Genomic DNA, 17141 nt, shown 5'->3' with positions numbered 1-17141 from the left:
AAGTAAATAATTCAGGGTAATAATGCTTCAGCTAAGAAATATAGCAGGGACTCACTGGAGGGCAGTAGAGGACTTCTTACAAATAAAAGCCTCATGCAGTAAATCCAAACATTGAAATGTATCAAAGCTAGAAAATCTGTTTTACAGTTTTTCAAATACAGATCAAGCTCATAAGTTTAGACTTGAAAATGAAACATCCAGGATTGACAAATGGTTTCATAAACGGGTAAATGCCATCGGATTGATCTCAATTGCATTGCGTAAAAATGAACTAAATGATTTTAGATTGTGTTTGCTGCTGCGTAACGGTCCGAACAATCGTTGATGCTGGAAAGCATTCACTTTTACATTCATAACTGAAACCAATTAATGCAATTTATAGACGTAGATTTTTATTAATTTTATAGATGAATCTGCAGCGCAGTCAACCAAAATATAGGCTACAATGCGTAATTGGATTCTTTTAGTCATTTTCAAACTTCTGCGTGTGTGTTGTAAGAAGGATTTTAATGTAATCATCTTGATGAAATGATCTTGTGCTGTTTAACCCTCTGAAATGAGAGCATTCTTGATTTAATGCACAGAATTAAAGCGCGCGCGTGCGCGTTCACAGTCACAGGAAGGGATTTTGGTGATGTCTTCTGCATGCGCTGTTCATTTCAGCACCATCTGAGAACAGAGGAAAGGTAAGATCTACTGCACTCGTGTGTGCAAATATCACACTATACAATGCTCTTATAGAACTACTGCTATATGTTTCACGAGAAATTGTGATCTATATGTTATGCTATGTTTGTAATGTGACACCTGAAGATATTTTTGGGCGTTTAAGTATGCGAACTATCTGTGATCTGAGATTAAATTTAGGAATGGCACTTTATGAAATGTGTTGTTCATCGGGTCATAGTTTGTGAGCTTTTATGGTAATCGATTCAGATGAAAATGAATGCTACAGTTGTTTCTATATGTGTTATTACTTGGTAATTTATGATATTGTCACTTTTCTGTTTCGGAAGCAGTAGTTGCGCATTTAATAAAACGTTTGTGAATCGTGACTTTGGTGAACAGTCAACGAATTCAACGAGTATAACGACTGTGGGGATCTAAAGTGAGTTGATCTTTGCATTGCGTTACATCAAAGGAATGCACCTAATGCGTATGCTGTCATACTCTTACTCATGCACAGTATTGTGCTTTGTGTAGATTTTGTGCGTTGTGACTGCACAGTGTGTTAACTTCAGTACGTGCTTTATGCATACACACATAGGGAGTTTTTTATGTCATTTACATGCGTCGTGCGCGTACGAGTACTCGAAAATTTGGATACGATTTATTTTTCCAACAACAGTTGCGTGAGACACAAGAGAGAGATCTATCACTTTTTCCACAGCTCTGTATTCCCACGGGGTGAAAAATATAATGGGGTCTGTAGGAGAAGAGCCTGTGCTTGACACATACCCGTTCCTGTAAATTAAAAAAGAGAAATGGGAAGCCGCGCCTGCGAGCGCAATAACTGCATCTCCACTGTCTCTGACCGAATAGAGGGAAGACCCGAGCTATTACACAGAGATTAACTCATGCAAACGAGTGAAATATTACACTCCTAACATATCTAGTTATGCATATGCACTTACTATCGCATACGCCAATGCGCGTATTTAAATACGCATAACTGAGTCATCTCTTGACTTGAGATGTGAATGCGCACTGATCTTTCCAAAGGATGTATAGAGTAAATGCATTCTTGAAGTAACATGTATCAGGAACAGGAGAATAGGCTTCGTGCGTAATCTGTTTTGTCTGTGTGTGGTGAAGGGCTCTTGGCGCACGGAGGCGGCAGATTGCGCAGCATGTGTCTCCTGGAAGCGCAACGCTGTGCGTAACTGAGCTCGTCGCGCGTAATGAAGTCATGCCCCTCCATTCAACAGCACAATTGCGAGGAAGTGTTAAACCCTCAGAGATTCGCCATGACTGGAGTGCAACAGTTGTTTTAAACAAACAATATTATCTTTAACCAACATTCAACATCATTACGCTTTCTAAAATGTATTATAATACAATATGCATCATCATTGTGATTTTAGCCAGAATATTAACAGTTAACAGCACAAGCCAACATTTCTGTATCTGCACCTCACTGCTTAAACTTGAACGTGTAGATCGGTGTAGCACAACTCACCTTGGTCTACCTCCATCTCCAGACTCCAGTCATGTCAAATTCAACCAGATAGCTTGACTCCTCACAGATAGATGCTGCATTTAAAAAAAAGTGTTGTTTGGCTGCCTATGCAAATTTGAGGAAAGACAGTCTCGTTTTTTTATTCAATGAGGCAGAAATGAACAGCCACACTGAGCTCCAATTTACTCTGATGTAATTTCCTTCCTGTCAAGATGTTCTCGGCTGTGATGAGTTTGCTCTATTGCTTGCAAATATTGTGCCTGATTCGTGTTTGACTTCTCATTGTGTTTTACTTACACTGTGTTTTCTTTTCTTCTGAAGTCTTCTGAAGATGTGACACTTTCTGAAAGTGATGTTGAACAGCGCACTCTTCACCTGACGCCTCATCATCTCTTCTTCTCATAACATGAGAGCCACACGTTTGCGGACCATGAGAAATTCCTACAGGCACATCTTAACTGGCCAGGACGCTCGACTTCAACACTGAGATGGGTACATATGTCACCACGCACCTGCTGCTCCACTAGCCCCCAACCGTCTTTTGGATTTGGATTTTTGGACCTACACTTTGTTACATTGTTCCCAGCGGCCCTATGGATATGGATCTTGTATGTCTAAGCCGGACGCAGTACCACATCCTCCTCTTCTTCTGCTACTTCCTGCCGGTTTCTCTTCAGCGCGTGGAGACGCCTCCTGTGGAGTACGCGCATTCCATTCGTCTGGATGGCGACATCATCTTGGGCGGCCTGTTCCCGGTTCACGCCCGGGGTGAGCGTGGCGTCGCATGCGGGGAGCTGAAAAAGGAAAAGGGAATTCACAGACTGGAGGCAATGCTGTTCGCCATCGATCTTATCAATAAAGACCCAGACCTGCTCCCCAACGTCACGCTGGGCGCCCGCATCCTGGACACCTGCTCGCGGGACACATACGCCCTGGAGCAGTCGCTCACCTTCGTGCAGGCTCTCATTGAGCGCGATGGCTCGGATGTACGCTGTGCAAACGGAGACCTGCCCATATTCGCCAAGCCCGACAAAATCGTCGGGGTCATCGGAGCAGCTTCAAGTTCAGTCTCCATCATGGTGGCCAACATCTTGAGGCTTTTTAAGGTAAGCGGGTTCACAAGGGAACAACCTTGTCCTTATTTTCATGTTTGTTGTGCCGAAGGAACTAGTTTGTTGAGCCCTGCAAAATTGTACAAATTGTGCTACAGGCCCTGTCTCCTTAATCTTGCGTTATTTTAGGGTGAGCTGATATATGTAGGGCCTTGTCTTGGTCTTCTGGGAGCCGGCATTGACCATGTCCTGCATCTGTGAATGATGCTTGTGTGGTGGTTAACAATCTGTGGTGCTCTCCAGTTTATCGTATTCTCACGAAAAATGTACCTGCTTGCTTTCAGAGTCTGAAAATGTATTTTTCTTATTGTTCTGGAACGAGGATCTGCTCTTTGTAACGCGTCTGACCCCCAGGTGACTCTGCATTTGTTTCAAATATGTTGTGACAGCGAGTCTGCGTATGTTTGCCTTACAGACTCAAAGCTGGATGTTCTCAGGCTTAAGCGCATAATGTTGACCAAACTCCATTATGGGCTAAATGTACGTCTCTCCATCCAGCAGGGAGATCATTTGTGGGCTGATATGACTGTGAAATATATCTTTTGGCATTTTGCAATGCTTGTCGCCGGAAATTAGGTGAAGACAGGCTTTTTGCTGTCATTATTTATGGATGTAAACAGCTCAAATTCAACAGGGACAACATGTTACAATCTAGTCTTACTGCAAGAACACCGCCTCTAGGAAGGACTGCTGTGAGTTAAAGTTGCTATCCGTAACGTTGCTCGGTTAAAAACCAAAACCAAAATTGTTGTTCAGCAAGTAAAGTTCTTTGATCTTTTATTCTGAGTATATGTTGTTTTAATGAGTAATAATGATTCACACCTAAGTACATAATCAGAAACAGAGTTTGAAAAGGACAGCGTAACATCAATGACCCTCAATGTGTGCCGAAGAACAAATGGCCTCTTCACTTCAATTGTGTTTTTATCAGTAACAAGCGGTTTAAATAACAATTGTGGCAAGCCTCTCATCTCAGTCGTCATAGTAACAGCTCATGTGTCAATTAAGAACAGTGTTAATGAGCATCTCTGCTGTTTAACTACACATGCTTGACTGACTGACGCAGACGAGTGCGCTGAATTACCCGGTCGCAGTAAATGACGTGTGCAACATGTTGCATGTGCAAATTCTGTAACAGCGTCAGCTGCTATTATGATGAAACATACATGATTCAACATGATATTTTGTGACACGAGGGCCCAAATGTGTGTGAAATAAGGCATGTTTGTTTGTGTAAGTGGATGTAAATATAGCTTGTAAAGACTCTTGAGTTGGCATGACGAGTGTGGTTTCTTTCATGTGTCGATATAATTCCCTGTGAAGGCCTTCATTATATATTGGCAAAATTCTTCACTTTAAATTATTAAAAACAAGAGCGTGATTTCAACTCACGCTTTATAGAAAAAAACTTAACTGAAAATTTGAAAAGAATGGTCAAAAGAATGCATCGCTCCAATCATACATTTAATGAAACAAATATCCATTTTACGTTGTTTTGATTCTGGATCGTTTCCAACTCAACGGTTGGGTCAAATATAGACAAACTCAACTATTGGGCTAAATGAACATAGAAAATGTCAACATTTGACCCAGCCGTTGGGTTGAAAACAAGCCAGCATTTTACAGAGTGTACTGACTGAAAATGCTGTGTTATTTTTAATCCAATGTTGGGTCAAAAAGGGATGATCCTATCTATCCTGGGCTGTTTCAACTCAAAATGCTTGGCTGTTTTAACCCATTGTCAAATATAAACACATGGGTTAGTTTAACCCAACGGTTTGAGTTTCAAGGATTTCAAAAAGATGAAAAGAATATATTGCATGTTATTCAAAATGATTCATTCCACATCCGTTTGAAAAATAAACATTTCCATTATGTGTATTGACACCTCCGCAGTTGTATAATTTATGTAGTGTTTGTGTATTTATTTTTGTTAATGCTGTAAAAAGTAAGTCAGTTTTATATCATTTCAATTCAAGCCAGTCTAATTCAAGGCAGCTTTTGAACTAAAGTTGTTCTTAAAATGTTTTAAAACATACCAAAGCATGAGGACAGCCTTAAAGAGAACAAAAATAAGGTGAAAATCCCCAAACTTCAGTGTTGTTATCACAAAGGCTGGTTGTATAAGCGTGCACTTCTGGGGCCCGTACTCTTAAAGCTTTCAAGAATCCTCTAAGAAAACTCTTAATTTACAAAGGGTTAAGATGCTTTATTACACTTTTCTTTCATTTTAAGGAGACACGCTCACATACACTCAAATTTTTACTAGAAACAACTCTTTCCGGCTCTTTTTTCGATCTTGATAAGCACATATTGTAAACGGTTTTGTGAATGTGAACAGGGTCGTGTAGTGAATGTGAGACGGGCCGGGCGGAGTTCCCTGTGTTTGGGTAGTGGTTGGGACATTAGCATGCCCAGCGCAGCAAGAGGAGGACCACGGGCTGTTAGTATCCTTATTTTTATTCCTCAGACGGCCGCAGCACACCGCAGGTGCAATTCACCAGGGAGGTGATTTATCTGGCTAACCCCACTCTGAAGCGTTTTTCAATGCTGTCTGTCTGTCTGTCTGTCTTACTAGACTTGGATCAGTCGTCTTGACCCATCAGGGGTGTAATCTTATGGCTGGGATTAGGTTCTATTTCAGATCACTTTGAAATTAAGTCTGAATGTAAAAGCACTCCGAAATCTCTTTGGTGAACAGTTATGGGTTAGTGAAATCTTAATAAAAGATGCCTGAAGATGAAGTAAACATCTGTAGTACACCAAGATATGTCTGAAATCAGCACAAAAGTTTGTGTCCGGATCGTTCACCCAGAGACAGACGTTATAGCTCAGATTTTTCGCTTTCGGATGGAGTTCTCAGTCGTGTTTCATTTCGGCATCAGCTTAGTCTTAGATGTTTGGCATTTGATGTCTAGAAATAATCGCAATATTAAAGACATCTTACACATTTTAACCCCACATCATCTTATTTATGGAATAATGGTTAATGGTATTACAATCATCACTTACATATTCATGAAGTTGTTCTCACGTTCATTGTGGATTCCGATTGAACTAAATCTGGGTTGTTTTTTAAAGAGACTGAAATATGAATGATTTTTTGAGGCTGTAGCAGTCAATCATTTGTTCTACAGTTTGATCATTGTTGTAGCTCCGAGGGCATTCACATCACTGTCTTACACCAATTATGCTTAATAAGTCTCGGCACAGGGCTGTTTGTGTGTTGACATTAAGAACTGAGAAAAGGATTTTCATGTACGCTTTATTGATTTGCACGTCGGCTCTCGTATTTGTTTTAGAGCAAAATCTTTTGTGGTTGATGTTTGTGGTTCATGCAACTCAATTACAGTTCAACACTATTGTTCTACATTTCTATGCAAAGAGCAATCGTCTGTCACAGGCTTTTACATTTGATCTTGTATGTAAATGGTTTTTGATGGTGAAAAATATGTTTGCATAACCAACACAGAAGTCATCACTACACCTTTGTGCTGTTAAAAGCATAATTCGGTTTCATAGATGATCGAGATGATGTGTTGCTACAGCAGTAGTGTCCATTCTGCGGTTTTCACAGCCAGCCGTGAAATGTTTTTCATCAAGTCATAAAGGAAAAAATATAAGCCGGATGCAGATTCACGTCGAGAGCTAAATTGGCGAGCGTAAATGTTTTAAAATTCTCTCCGCGTCTCCGTCTGAAGTTAAAGAGAACTCGGTTATGCGTCGCGTCTCTGCAAGAACAGCCTGTGAATTATAAATCGATTTTGTGCTTCATTACTCCAGAAAGACAACAATTAGATCAAAATGTAATAAAGCAGCATATGCACATTGTGTTGGGTTGAATCAGCGAGACCATTAGCTTTAGTTTCTGAGTGTTTATCCGAAAGGTCAGAAGCAGACGTGCTCTTCCGTACCTTACTTATGTCATGTAATATACTACGGTATAAATCACTCGGCCGGCACTGCGCTATAATGGATTGCGTAATGAAATTGGCATTTTTTCTTCAATTATTGAACCAGCCCTCTTCTGCCAGATGGAGTTTCTTGCGTGCTGAAAATGATTGGTATTGTCGCCGCTCTTCACGCGAGGCCGATAAACTCCGCACCTCCTTAAATCTGTTCCGTTACATTTCTCCAGCAATGCAGATCTTAAAACCTAGTAATATTGTTTATTTGTTGCTCTCACTACTAAATAATACAGAGCCAGCGACTTCATCTTCACACACATATAGCGTGGTATAAGAGGTAAAGTACCCTGGTGTGAGATGAAAGCACTCGATGGGGTCCTCAGGGGCCTCGGTCTCAGACGCCGCCCGCGGCAAAAGAGTTTGACACAAGGGTTCAGGTTGAAGAAGAGTGAGGCTCTCGGATGCTTTGTTGGCGTGGAAACAGCGTGAGGATGAGTGGGTGAAGGGCCACGGGTGCCACTTAACAACTCTGCCGTTGATTTCCTCCATGAGAAGAATTAAAAGTGTTATAATGGACCCGGAGCAGAAAAAACACAGCCAACTGGAGAAATCTCATTAGGGAGAATCGCACACTCACACCGAGGAGAGGAAAACACAGCCATAATATTAAACATTTGAACAGATTTCATGGTGTTTGCATGAATTTATGAGTTGTAGCTTCAAAGAAGAAAATGTTATTTCTCTTTTGTAGAGATTTGATGGAGTTGACAGATGTTTCTTCTAAAACGATTCATACAGAATTAAATGAGACCGTGATTGTTGAAACAAATGAAAAGTCTGGATGTGTAAAATGAATGTAGATTGTAGAGGTCAAATAATCTGGATTTGTGTAAATTTGATGAGAAATGTTTGAGTTCAGATTGAGATCTTCAATAATATTGACTTTTGATTGCAGACGAGACAAATCCGAGCTCAGTCATCTCTTCTGAAACTCAAAAGTTTCCTTTTTCTCTCCGTGTAATCTTAAAGATGGGGATGACGGGACGAAATTCATCAGCACGTACAAATGGGTTCCTTGTCACGGAGGAGCTCCATCTGAGGCGGTTATATTCGTCTGTATTGTTTGTACTTGGACGTCCATTTGGCACAGCGCATCTGAAGCACTCTCGAATGTGTTTTGACTGAGAGTAACGCGGTAGCCGCCCACAGTAAAACCCTCGGGGACGAAGCAGATGAGTGTGAAATCTGGTGCTCGGCTGAAAATGACTTAGCAAGTGAAAGTGCTAGAAGAGTCCGCGAGAGACTCGGCGGTAAACAACACGGAGCCATGTGTGGATGGATGGTGGAGCCAGAAATGAGTCTCGTTTTTGAATTCTGGGTCAGGAGAGACTTCATGCCAGCTGGGATTAAAGCTGCGCTTGTCTTTTAGCTTATTTTAAATACTTCCGTGAATTTTTAATGGTTTTGTTGTATTATTGTATAGTTTGAATCATGTTTGTGTTTGACGTGGTTAATAGCACGCATTGCTTTTGTTTCTACAGTTTTTCAAGTCTCAGATGTTTGTCCTTAAATTGTTCAAAAATCAACTGAGAGTGTATTGTTGAGACACGTGAAGAGTACGGAGGTGTAAAATGAAGATCGTTGAGACAATTGTGAGATTCTGCCTCTTTTTCTCAGGAGAAACATCTTAGATGAGAAATGTTTCCATTTGTTCTCCATTTAATCTCTTTGATATCTAGCAGAATCATTGAGATATTAAAGACATCTATGTGTGATTTTGTTATTTCTTTCTTTGGGTTGTCATTATGAAAATGAATGTAATGAAGATCCAGTGTTGAATCGCAGATGTAGAAAAGAACTGGTAATGTTTCCTCTGAGTAAAATACGGCTAAATCATGGTAATGGGGACAAATGATGTAATAGGCAAAAAATGATGGTGTGATGATGTCGCATGTCTAGTTTAAGTTGGAAAAGCAAATTCAATTGGCCGTCGTCACATTATGATAAATTGCAACCATAAAGAACCATGATAGCTTCTGATTTTCTTTCTCATCTCATCTCTTGTCTTGCTTTCTCTCCCTCCCTCTCTCTCTCTCTCTCTCTCTCTCACTGCATGCATGAATGAATGAATGATATGTTCAGGCGGTAGGTGACGGGTACAGGCGTTCATGTGACCTGACAGTGTGGGTTGTCTCTCTCTGTCGGGTCGGCAGTGAATCGGGTGTCAGTCACTGATAGTCGAACTCAAGTGCCCTCCAGACCGCCTCATGGGGACGACTTCAAGCACTTTATTAGGCCGATCACATTATTGATAAAAGCCGGGGAAGAAACATTAGCACTGGAGAGCGTGTCGCACACCTCCTCACTCACACTTCATTTGGTGTTATAGATTCATCGCTCGTGTCCTTCGGCAAGTAATTAAAGAATGAACGCATGACAAATCGATATTCATCAATACACAAAAATGACATCATCGAGTTAGGCTTTTCTCTGTCGCAAGAGTTAGGCGTACCTCATTTTTTGTCCTATCAGATGCTGCATTTTGAAATAATGCCTTTATAAGAAATCTGATGTTGCAAACGTTCCCTATATCTCAGAGGATATTTGGCCTCCTTCAGTAATACTGTAACTGAAAAATATGATAATAAGAACATTTTCACAAATGTGTATTTTAGGGGAGCTGAATAGCTTGCCGTCTGCTAATATGTTGAATGTGGGAACAGACTGCTTCAGTCATGAGCTCAGGGCCACGGGACATTGGGAAAGGTACGAATATTTTACAGCCTTTTCCCCATCCACATGTAAATTTAATAGCTTTTCCTTTTGGAGTGTCTGTGTAAATTATTCATGCGCAGGGATGAGATGGGTTTTTCACCGGAGGAGAGTGTGTGTGTTTTATTTGCAGTTTGATGGAGGCACATAATCTCCATTCACCTGCCCGCTTGTGTCACCCCTCGGCTTTTAAATCGGACCGGTGTGCTGTTATTATTTATGTGCCAAACACAAGCAGAATGTCAAGACTCTTTGAACACAGAGATCTCTTATTTTTTGGCCCTTTCATGAACTGAACAGTTAAATTAAATGATTCTTTGTTCCTCTTGAAAAATAACATGCATGTTAAAAAACAGCATGACTGTGAGTAAAAACGATGGTGTTTAATACTTTAAGACTCGGGGTCACCCTTTACCCTTCCACCCTCATTGCCGTCCCACACATTCTCAGCTCAAACTGAATTCTGAAGTTTAGTCAGAAGGAGAGAGAGAGCGAAATGAAGTTTCGAGGCATTATTTCTTCGGACGGTTCTGCTCGATTGTCATTACAGTAAAAAAGTCTGAGATGCGGCTCGGCGGCCATCAAGTTGAATCGATTCAAGCTTCTTTCTTTTTCTCAGGGAAAGTCTGATGTTCGGCCCTGTAATAAGAGTTCAGATCTCATCTTCTGCCTTTAATTGGGCTTTGCTTCCATGAGGTCAGGAGGTTGTTTGAGGGACGAGAGATGCGGTACAGTTGTGCTGACGCTGACACTGACACTGACACGGTTGTGTTGAACAGCTGTGTCAATGGCATCTGTTTTATTCTCTGGTATAATAATGTTGATAATCACCTACCTTACGTGCAAATAACTGGGTTACACATGCCCTAAGCTGTCTCCTAATAGTGCTGTGTTCATTTGTTTTATTTAATACTATAACAAGATGTTATCTCAATGCTTAAAACCTACACAAGATTTCACAATGCAGAAATGTGCGTTTGAACTAAATGCCTAATGGCAGTTTTGCAATTAGTCAGCAGTCCACGGCACGCCGACCTGGTGATGTCAGCAGGACGGAAAGGTTGGTTGAGAGGTGGAGAGAGTCACTTTTCTTTCTTTATAATTCATGGTTTTTAATTTATGCAACTTCAAAATGGCATAAATAAAGTTTTATTTATATAGAGCTATTCACTATGTTTCATTTTTGCAAAGCAGTTTAACAGTAGTTTGTGTTTTTAGTCCGGTGTAACGTGTAGTTTGTGTTTTTAGTCTGGTGTAACGTGTAGTTTGTGTTTTTAGTCTGGTGTAACGTTTCTAGTCCGGTGTAACGTGTAGTTTGTGTTTCTAGTCTGGTGTAACGTGTAGTTTGTGTTTTTAGTCTGGTGTAACGTGTAGTTTGTGTTTTTAGTCCGGTGTAACGTTTCTAGTCCGGTGTAACGTGTAGTTTGTGTTTCTAGTCTGGTGTAACGTGTAGTTTGTGTTTCTAGTCTGGTGTAACGTGTAGTTTGTGTTTCTAGTCTGGTGTAACGTGTAGTTTGTGTTTTTAGTCTGGTGTAACGTGTAGTTTGTGTTTTTAGTCCGGTGTAACGTTTCTAGTCCGGTGTAACGTGTAGTTTGTGTTTCTAGTCTGGTGTAACGTGTAGTTTGTGTTTCTAGTCCGGTGTAACGTGTAGTTTGTGTTTTTAGTCTGGTGTAATGTGTAGTTTGTGTTTTTAGTCCGGTGTAACGTGTAGTTTGTGTTTTAGTCTGTTGTAATGTGTAGTTTGTGTTTTTAATCTGGTGTAACGTGTAGTTTGTGTTTTTAATCTGGTGTAACGTGTAGTTTGTGTTTTTAATCCGGTGTAACGTGTAGTTTGTGTTTTTAGTCCGGTGTAACGTGTAGTTTGTGTTTTTTCGTCTGTTGTAACGTGTAGTTTGTGTTTTTAATCTGGTGTAACGTGTAGTTTGTGTTTTTAATCTGGTGTAACGTGTAGTTTGTGTTTTTAATCTGGTGTAACGTGTAGTTTGTGTTTTTAGTCTGGTGTAACGTGTAGTTTGTGTTTTTAGTCTGGTGTAACGTGTAGTTTGTGTTTCTAGTCCGGTGTAACGTGTAGTTTGTGTTTTTAATCTGGTGTAACGTGTAGTTTGTGTTTTTAATCTGGTGTAACGTGTAGTTTGTGTTTTTAGTCTGGTGTAACGTGTAGTTTGTGTTTCTAGTCTGGTGTAACGTGTAGTTTGTGTTTTTAATCTGGTGTAACGTGTAGTTTGTGTTTTTAGTCTGGTGTAACGTGTAGTTTGTGTTTCTAGTCTGGTGTAACGTGTAGTTTGTGTTTTTAATCTGGTGTAACGTGTAGTTTGTGTTTTTAGTCTGGTGTAACGTGTAGTTTGTGTTTCTAGTCTGGTGTAACGTGTAGTTTGTGTTTTTAGTCTGGTGTAACGTGTAGTTTGTGTTTTTAGTCTGGTGTAACGTGTAGTTTGTGTTTCTAGTCTGGTGTAACGTGTAGTTTGTGTTTTTAATCTGGTGTAACGTGTAGTTTGTGTTTTTAGTCTGGTGTAACGTGTAGTTTGTGTTTCTAGTCTGGTGTAACGTGTAGTTTGTGTTTTTAATCTGGTGTAACGTGTAGTTTGTGTTTTTAGTCTGGTGTAACGTGTAGTTTGTGTTTCTAGTCTGGTGTAACGTGTAGTTTGTGTTTTTAATCTGGTGTAACGTGTAGTTTGTGTTTTTAGTCTGGTGTAACGTGTAGTTTGTGTTTCTAGTCTGGTGTAACGTGTAGTTTGTGTTTTTAATCTGGTGTAACGTGTAGTTTGTGTTTTTAGTCTGGTGTAACGTGTAGTTTGTGTTTTTAGTCTGGTGTAACGTGTAGTTTGTGTTTCTAGTCTGGTGTAACGTGTAGTTTGTGTTTTTAATCTGGTGTAACGTGTAGTTTGTGTTTTTAGTCTGGTGTAACGTGTAGTTTGTGTTTTTAGTCTGGTGTAACGTGTAGTTTGTGTTTCTAGTCTGGTGTAACGTGTAGTTTGTGTTTTTAATCTGGTGTAACGTGTAGTTTGTGTTTTTAGTCTGGTGTAACGTGTAGTTTGTGTTTCTAGTCCGGTGTAACGTGTAGTTTGTGTTTTTAATCTGGTGTAACGTGTAGTTTGTGTTTTTAGTCCGGTGTAACGTGTAGTTTGTGTTTTTAGTCCGGTAGTAACACTTTTATGCAAATATATCAATGTTTATTAATAATAATAATTTAAAAAATGTATATATGCTTTTGTAAATATACTGTATAAACTATTTCATAAAATGAACATTTATGGATACAAGCTGTAAAAATGATTGTGTGTGTGTGTAGGATTGTGATTGAATTGTGTACCGTGCATATTCATTTTGTATTAATAATTAACACATACATATTTAGAAAATAACGACATGTAAATAATTCAGATTATATCCAAATGTTTATTCTTCCCAAATATATGCATGTATGTTTATGTTTTTATAAATACAAAATGAATATGCACAGTACACCGACATATATAATACAAACTCAAACTTTTATTCTGAGTGAGATTAATCGCGATTAATCATTTGAAAAACTTTTCTCTATATGATCACATTAGGAATATCCAAACATGCTATCCGTGAAAACCGAATGATGTGCTTGTGAGGGGCGAAAACAATAGAGATTTTTCTCAATGCACCATTATCTCAGCATGAAGAGAGAAGTTGAATAATATATATTCAGCTGGTGTGACGCTTTATCATTGCAGTGTGTTTATCTGTCTCAGATACTGTACGCTCTATAGTGTGCACTGTGAACACTCAGACTCTGTCTGTCTTTCCTAAAGAACCTCAATTTTCTCATCATCTCTCTCCCTGGAAAGAACAGAATGACACTTCATGATCAAATTGTCCTTCATAAATGAACTCTTGCTGCCAAATGAAATTAACTGCCGGCCATTTTTCATCCAGCGCTCTATCAGTTTGTTTATGCGAGAAGTCAAGTGTCTATAAATCACCACGTGCCGTGCTGTGGAGTAAACGGACACCTGAGATCTCTGCCCTGGATGACTTTGACCGGCTGTTAATGAACCTTATTAATTAAGATGGAAGGTATTGTTGCATCGAGTTCCCATCAATTGCATGAGAATTGCTTCCCACAAGTCTTATCACGACGTGATGTACGATCCCATCAGAGTTTATAATAAAGCAGCGCCCACAGACGTCCATGTTGGCTTATATGAGATGCTCATTTGGCTTCGGGATACAGATTTTACATTGGACATTAAGTAATATAAATTCATGAATCTGAATGTGTTTTTTGTATATTTTCTTGTTTTTGGTTTGTTTTAGAGCGATAGAGTCATTATACGCTCCAAATATACTGTAAAATACTTTGCTCGTTTGCATTCTGAGCATGCTTAGACAGAATATGCGTGCGTGAATGTCTTGTTTAAAAGAGGCCGGGCACAGAATTCCTTTTGTCTTTATAGATGGATGTCTTTGAAGAGTTGGAACAGAACTAAACTGGAAAAAGAGGCTTTGGTAATATCCCTCGTGGGTATTTTAACTTCTTCTCAGCAGGGGACTTGTACTTGTGGCGGAAATACGCCGGTTTTGTTCTCATCTCTGCTTTGGATCATCACCAACAGAATTTAGAGGAGTTTCCAAGAAAGGCAAAGAATCCCAGGATATTTTTAGCCTGGGAACTGTTAACAGACAATCACAAAAACGGCATCCTCTCACCCAGAATTGACATGTTCTGCTTTTGTTTGAGAATTGTAGGGAGGGGCTTAAGTTTATTAACAGGTTCATAGAAAGTTTCATAAGAGAGTGGCACCATAAGACCAGATAAATATGATCAATATTAAACATCACGTTCACCTGTCCAGGTTGCTTAAAATATACTCATTTGAATGCCTTATGCAAATTTGGAGAACTCCACTAGTACACGTGAATGTTTCGGAGAATAAAGATGATGATACCATAAACCCGTGCTTTACGAGATCTTTGTCGTGAAATCTCTCTCTGTGGCACATTAGCCCTCGGGGGTCGCACATGCGGCGGACGGTTACGTCCCCTCATCCGTCTTCTTCACGAGGCACGCCGGTAATAAAATGTAAAAACTATACAGGGACATAGATGGAAATAAAAAGTTTTATCTGCGAAGGCACCTAAGCTTTCATTATGCTCTCTGTCTCGTATAGAGGTCCTGAAGGTCGGTTGTGAATATGTTGGGGTCGATTTTAACAGAAAAGCCCTTGAGATCGAGCTCACAAACACAGAAGGATATAGTCCGTTAACACTGGACTCTTTGGGATGGACTGCGTATTCTTTGGAAACATCATCCTGTAATGTTAAACCTGCTGAATAAGATGGCCTGACCTAATGATACACTGCTGTCCTCTGAGGAAACATGTGACTGTGATGCTCACTGGTGCATGAAACGAATCAGATTAACTGTGAGTTTTTACATTACTCAATATTCTGTGTACAGATCAACCAAATGTGGGAAAGTTCACTCGCTAAAATTCAGTCTTTTAATAATTCTGGAGAAATAAATACACATATGATGAAACCCAAATATTAAATATGGATGAATCTTCTCTCTAAAAAATTCTTTTCTACCCTGTGTTGGGTCAAAAGGGACAAACCCAACCATTGAGATATAAAATAACCAGAATTCTTGTTTTTTTAACCTACTATCGAGTTGAAATTAAGTGAGAATTTTTTTGAGTGTACTGAAGGAAGAATTGAACTTCCATTGACCACTTTCACCCAACACATGGAGCCAAATTTTTAGAAGGTGAAAATGACTTTATAAAGATGGCAGCGTCATTATTTTACTTTTCCACAGAGATTGATTGGTTTGTTTGTAGAATATGTTGATTTAGCAATCCTTGTCGCATCACAGGCCATTAATGAGATTAAAAAAATGGAAAATAGCGAGTTTTTTTTCCTTTTCCCAAAGTTTGTGTGCATATAACTCAAGAAGTATTAAAGATACACCCATAACCTTTAGTTTTTGGTTCTTAATACACTTGTATGTTGAGAACTACTTTTTTGAGGCCCTGTATGACATAGTGATATGAAGAAAATAAAAGGTCCTAGACTTCAGGATTCCTGATGAATAAAATCCAGTTTGGTCCTAGAACTTTCTTCTTTAACTTCTTACGCAGAAATAGGGCACAATCTGGAAATAAAACATTTCATGTTGAAGTTTGTTGTAGACTTTTAAAACTCGAGTAAGAAGGCTTCATGTGGCTGATGGAAAGCTCTTTCATGACCTTATGTGTTGAGTTATGATCTGTCTACAGATCAGTGAAGGGAGACGATGATGGACAGAGTGAGATTTACTGTGGTAATGATGGTTTGCAGGATCGTGTGGATCTCTCGGTACAGTTAATCTCTCATTAGTTGTGTTACTGTCAGTGTCAGCACATCGGCTGTTAGCTGGCCGACTGCCACAACAGATGCTCTCATGTCCAGACTGTCGTGTTAAACTCAATGAGTTGAGCGTGATAAACCTGAAATCTCTTTCTATTGGCATGTGCATTATGTACCGTCACAACGACAACAACATGCCTAATCAACCTGAAGTTACTAGATTAAGAATGTCATCCCATGTCTCTGTTTCTCACTGGGTTTCTCATGTGAAATCTGCTGGTTGCATCTTGGCTTTATTACCGCCTGCCGTGGTGTGGACTGCAGCCCTGTCGAATGCGTGAGAGAGGCAGATTGTTTGCCGGGCTTGTTCCTCGGTTGACTACGGTGAGGGTAATGGACGGGATATTACCCTGAGTGTATAGTAATAGTTTTAAGCAAGCGGTGATTGGGTGTGTATTGAGGTCCCGATGCGAGTTGTGCTGTGAGTAATGCCCCGGTGCCATTTACGGCCCGGCTGCTCAGAAGAAGTCACGGCAGACTGCAGCGTTTTTATAAATCCAATTTCCACGTCTGCAATGATATGTCGTGACGGCGCAACCCCGTCTACGGCTGTTCTCCTGTACTCACACCGTAAATTCTCGGTGTAGAGAGAAAGATGTTTTGTTTGGTTTACCCTACTACTGACATGCTTTGGCCATATGATGGTTTGTTGATTCAGTAACTCTCCAAATAACCCACATTGTGTTTTGTTTTATTGCTCAGATATTCTGATATTGCTCTTGGAGTTCTCTGTTTATTTGCATTAAAATATCTCTGTCTTAAGCATGCAAACCATGACAGACATT

The 17141-nt window shown here is 39.8% G+C and overlaps 1 protein-coding gene across 1 annotated transcript in view; it reads left to right on the top strand.

Annotated features, from left to right (window-relative positions):
- Positions 1-2778: 2778 nt before the first annotated feature.
- grm8a (glutamate receptor, metabotropic 8a) overlaps positions 2779-17141 on the top strand; it is a gene marked incomplete at both ends in the record, with an annotated part of 94401 nt that continues 80038 nt past the window's right edge. Inside the window, one exon of the mRNA XM_079455040.1 lies at positions 2779-3285. Within this exon, the coding sequence (XP_079311166.1) occupies positions 2779-3285 (507 nt within the window). The remainder of the gene's footprint in view (positions 3286-17141) is intronic.

This window comes from Barbatula barbatula, assembly GCF_947034865.1.
Source record: "Barbatula barbatula genome assembly, chromosome: 4".
Classification (NCBI taxonomy): Eukaryota; Metazoa; Chordata; class Actinopteri; order Cypriniformes; family Nemacheilidae; genus Barbatula; species Barbatula barbatula.
The sequence above is the reverse complement of the archived record's forward strand: the minus strand, read 5'-3'. Positions and strand labels throughout refer to the sequence as shown.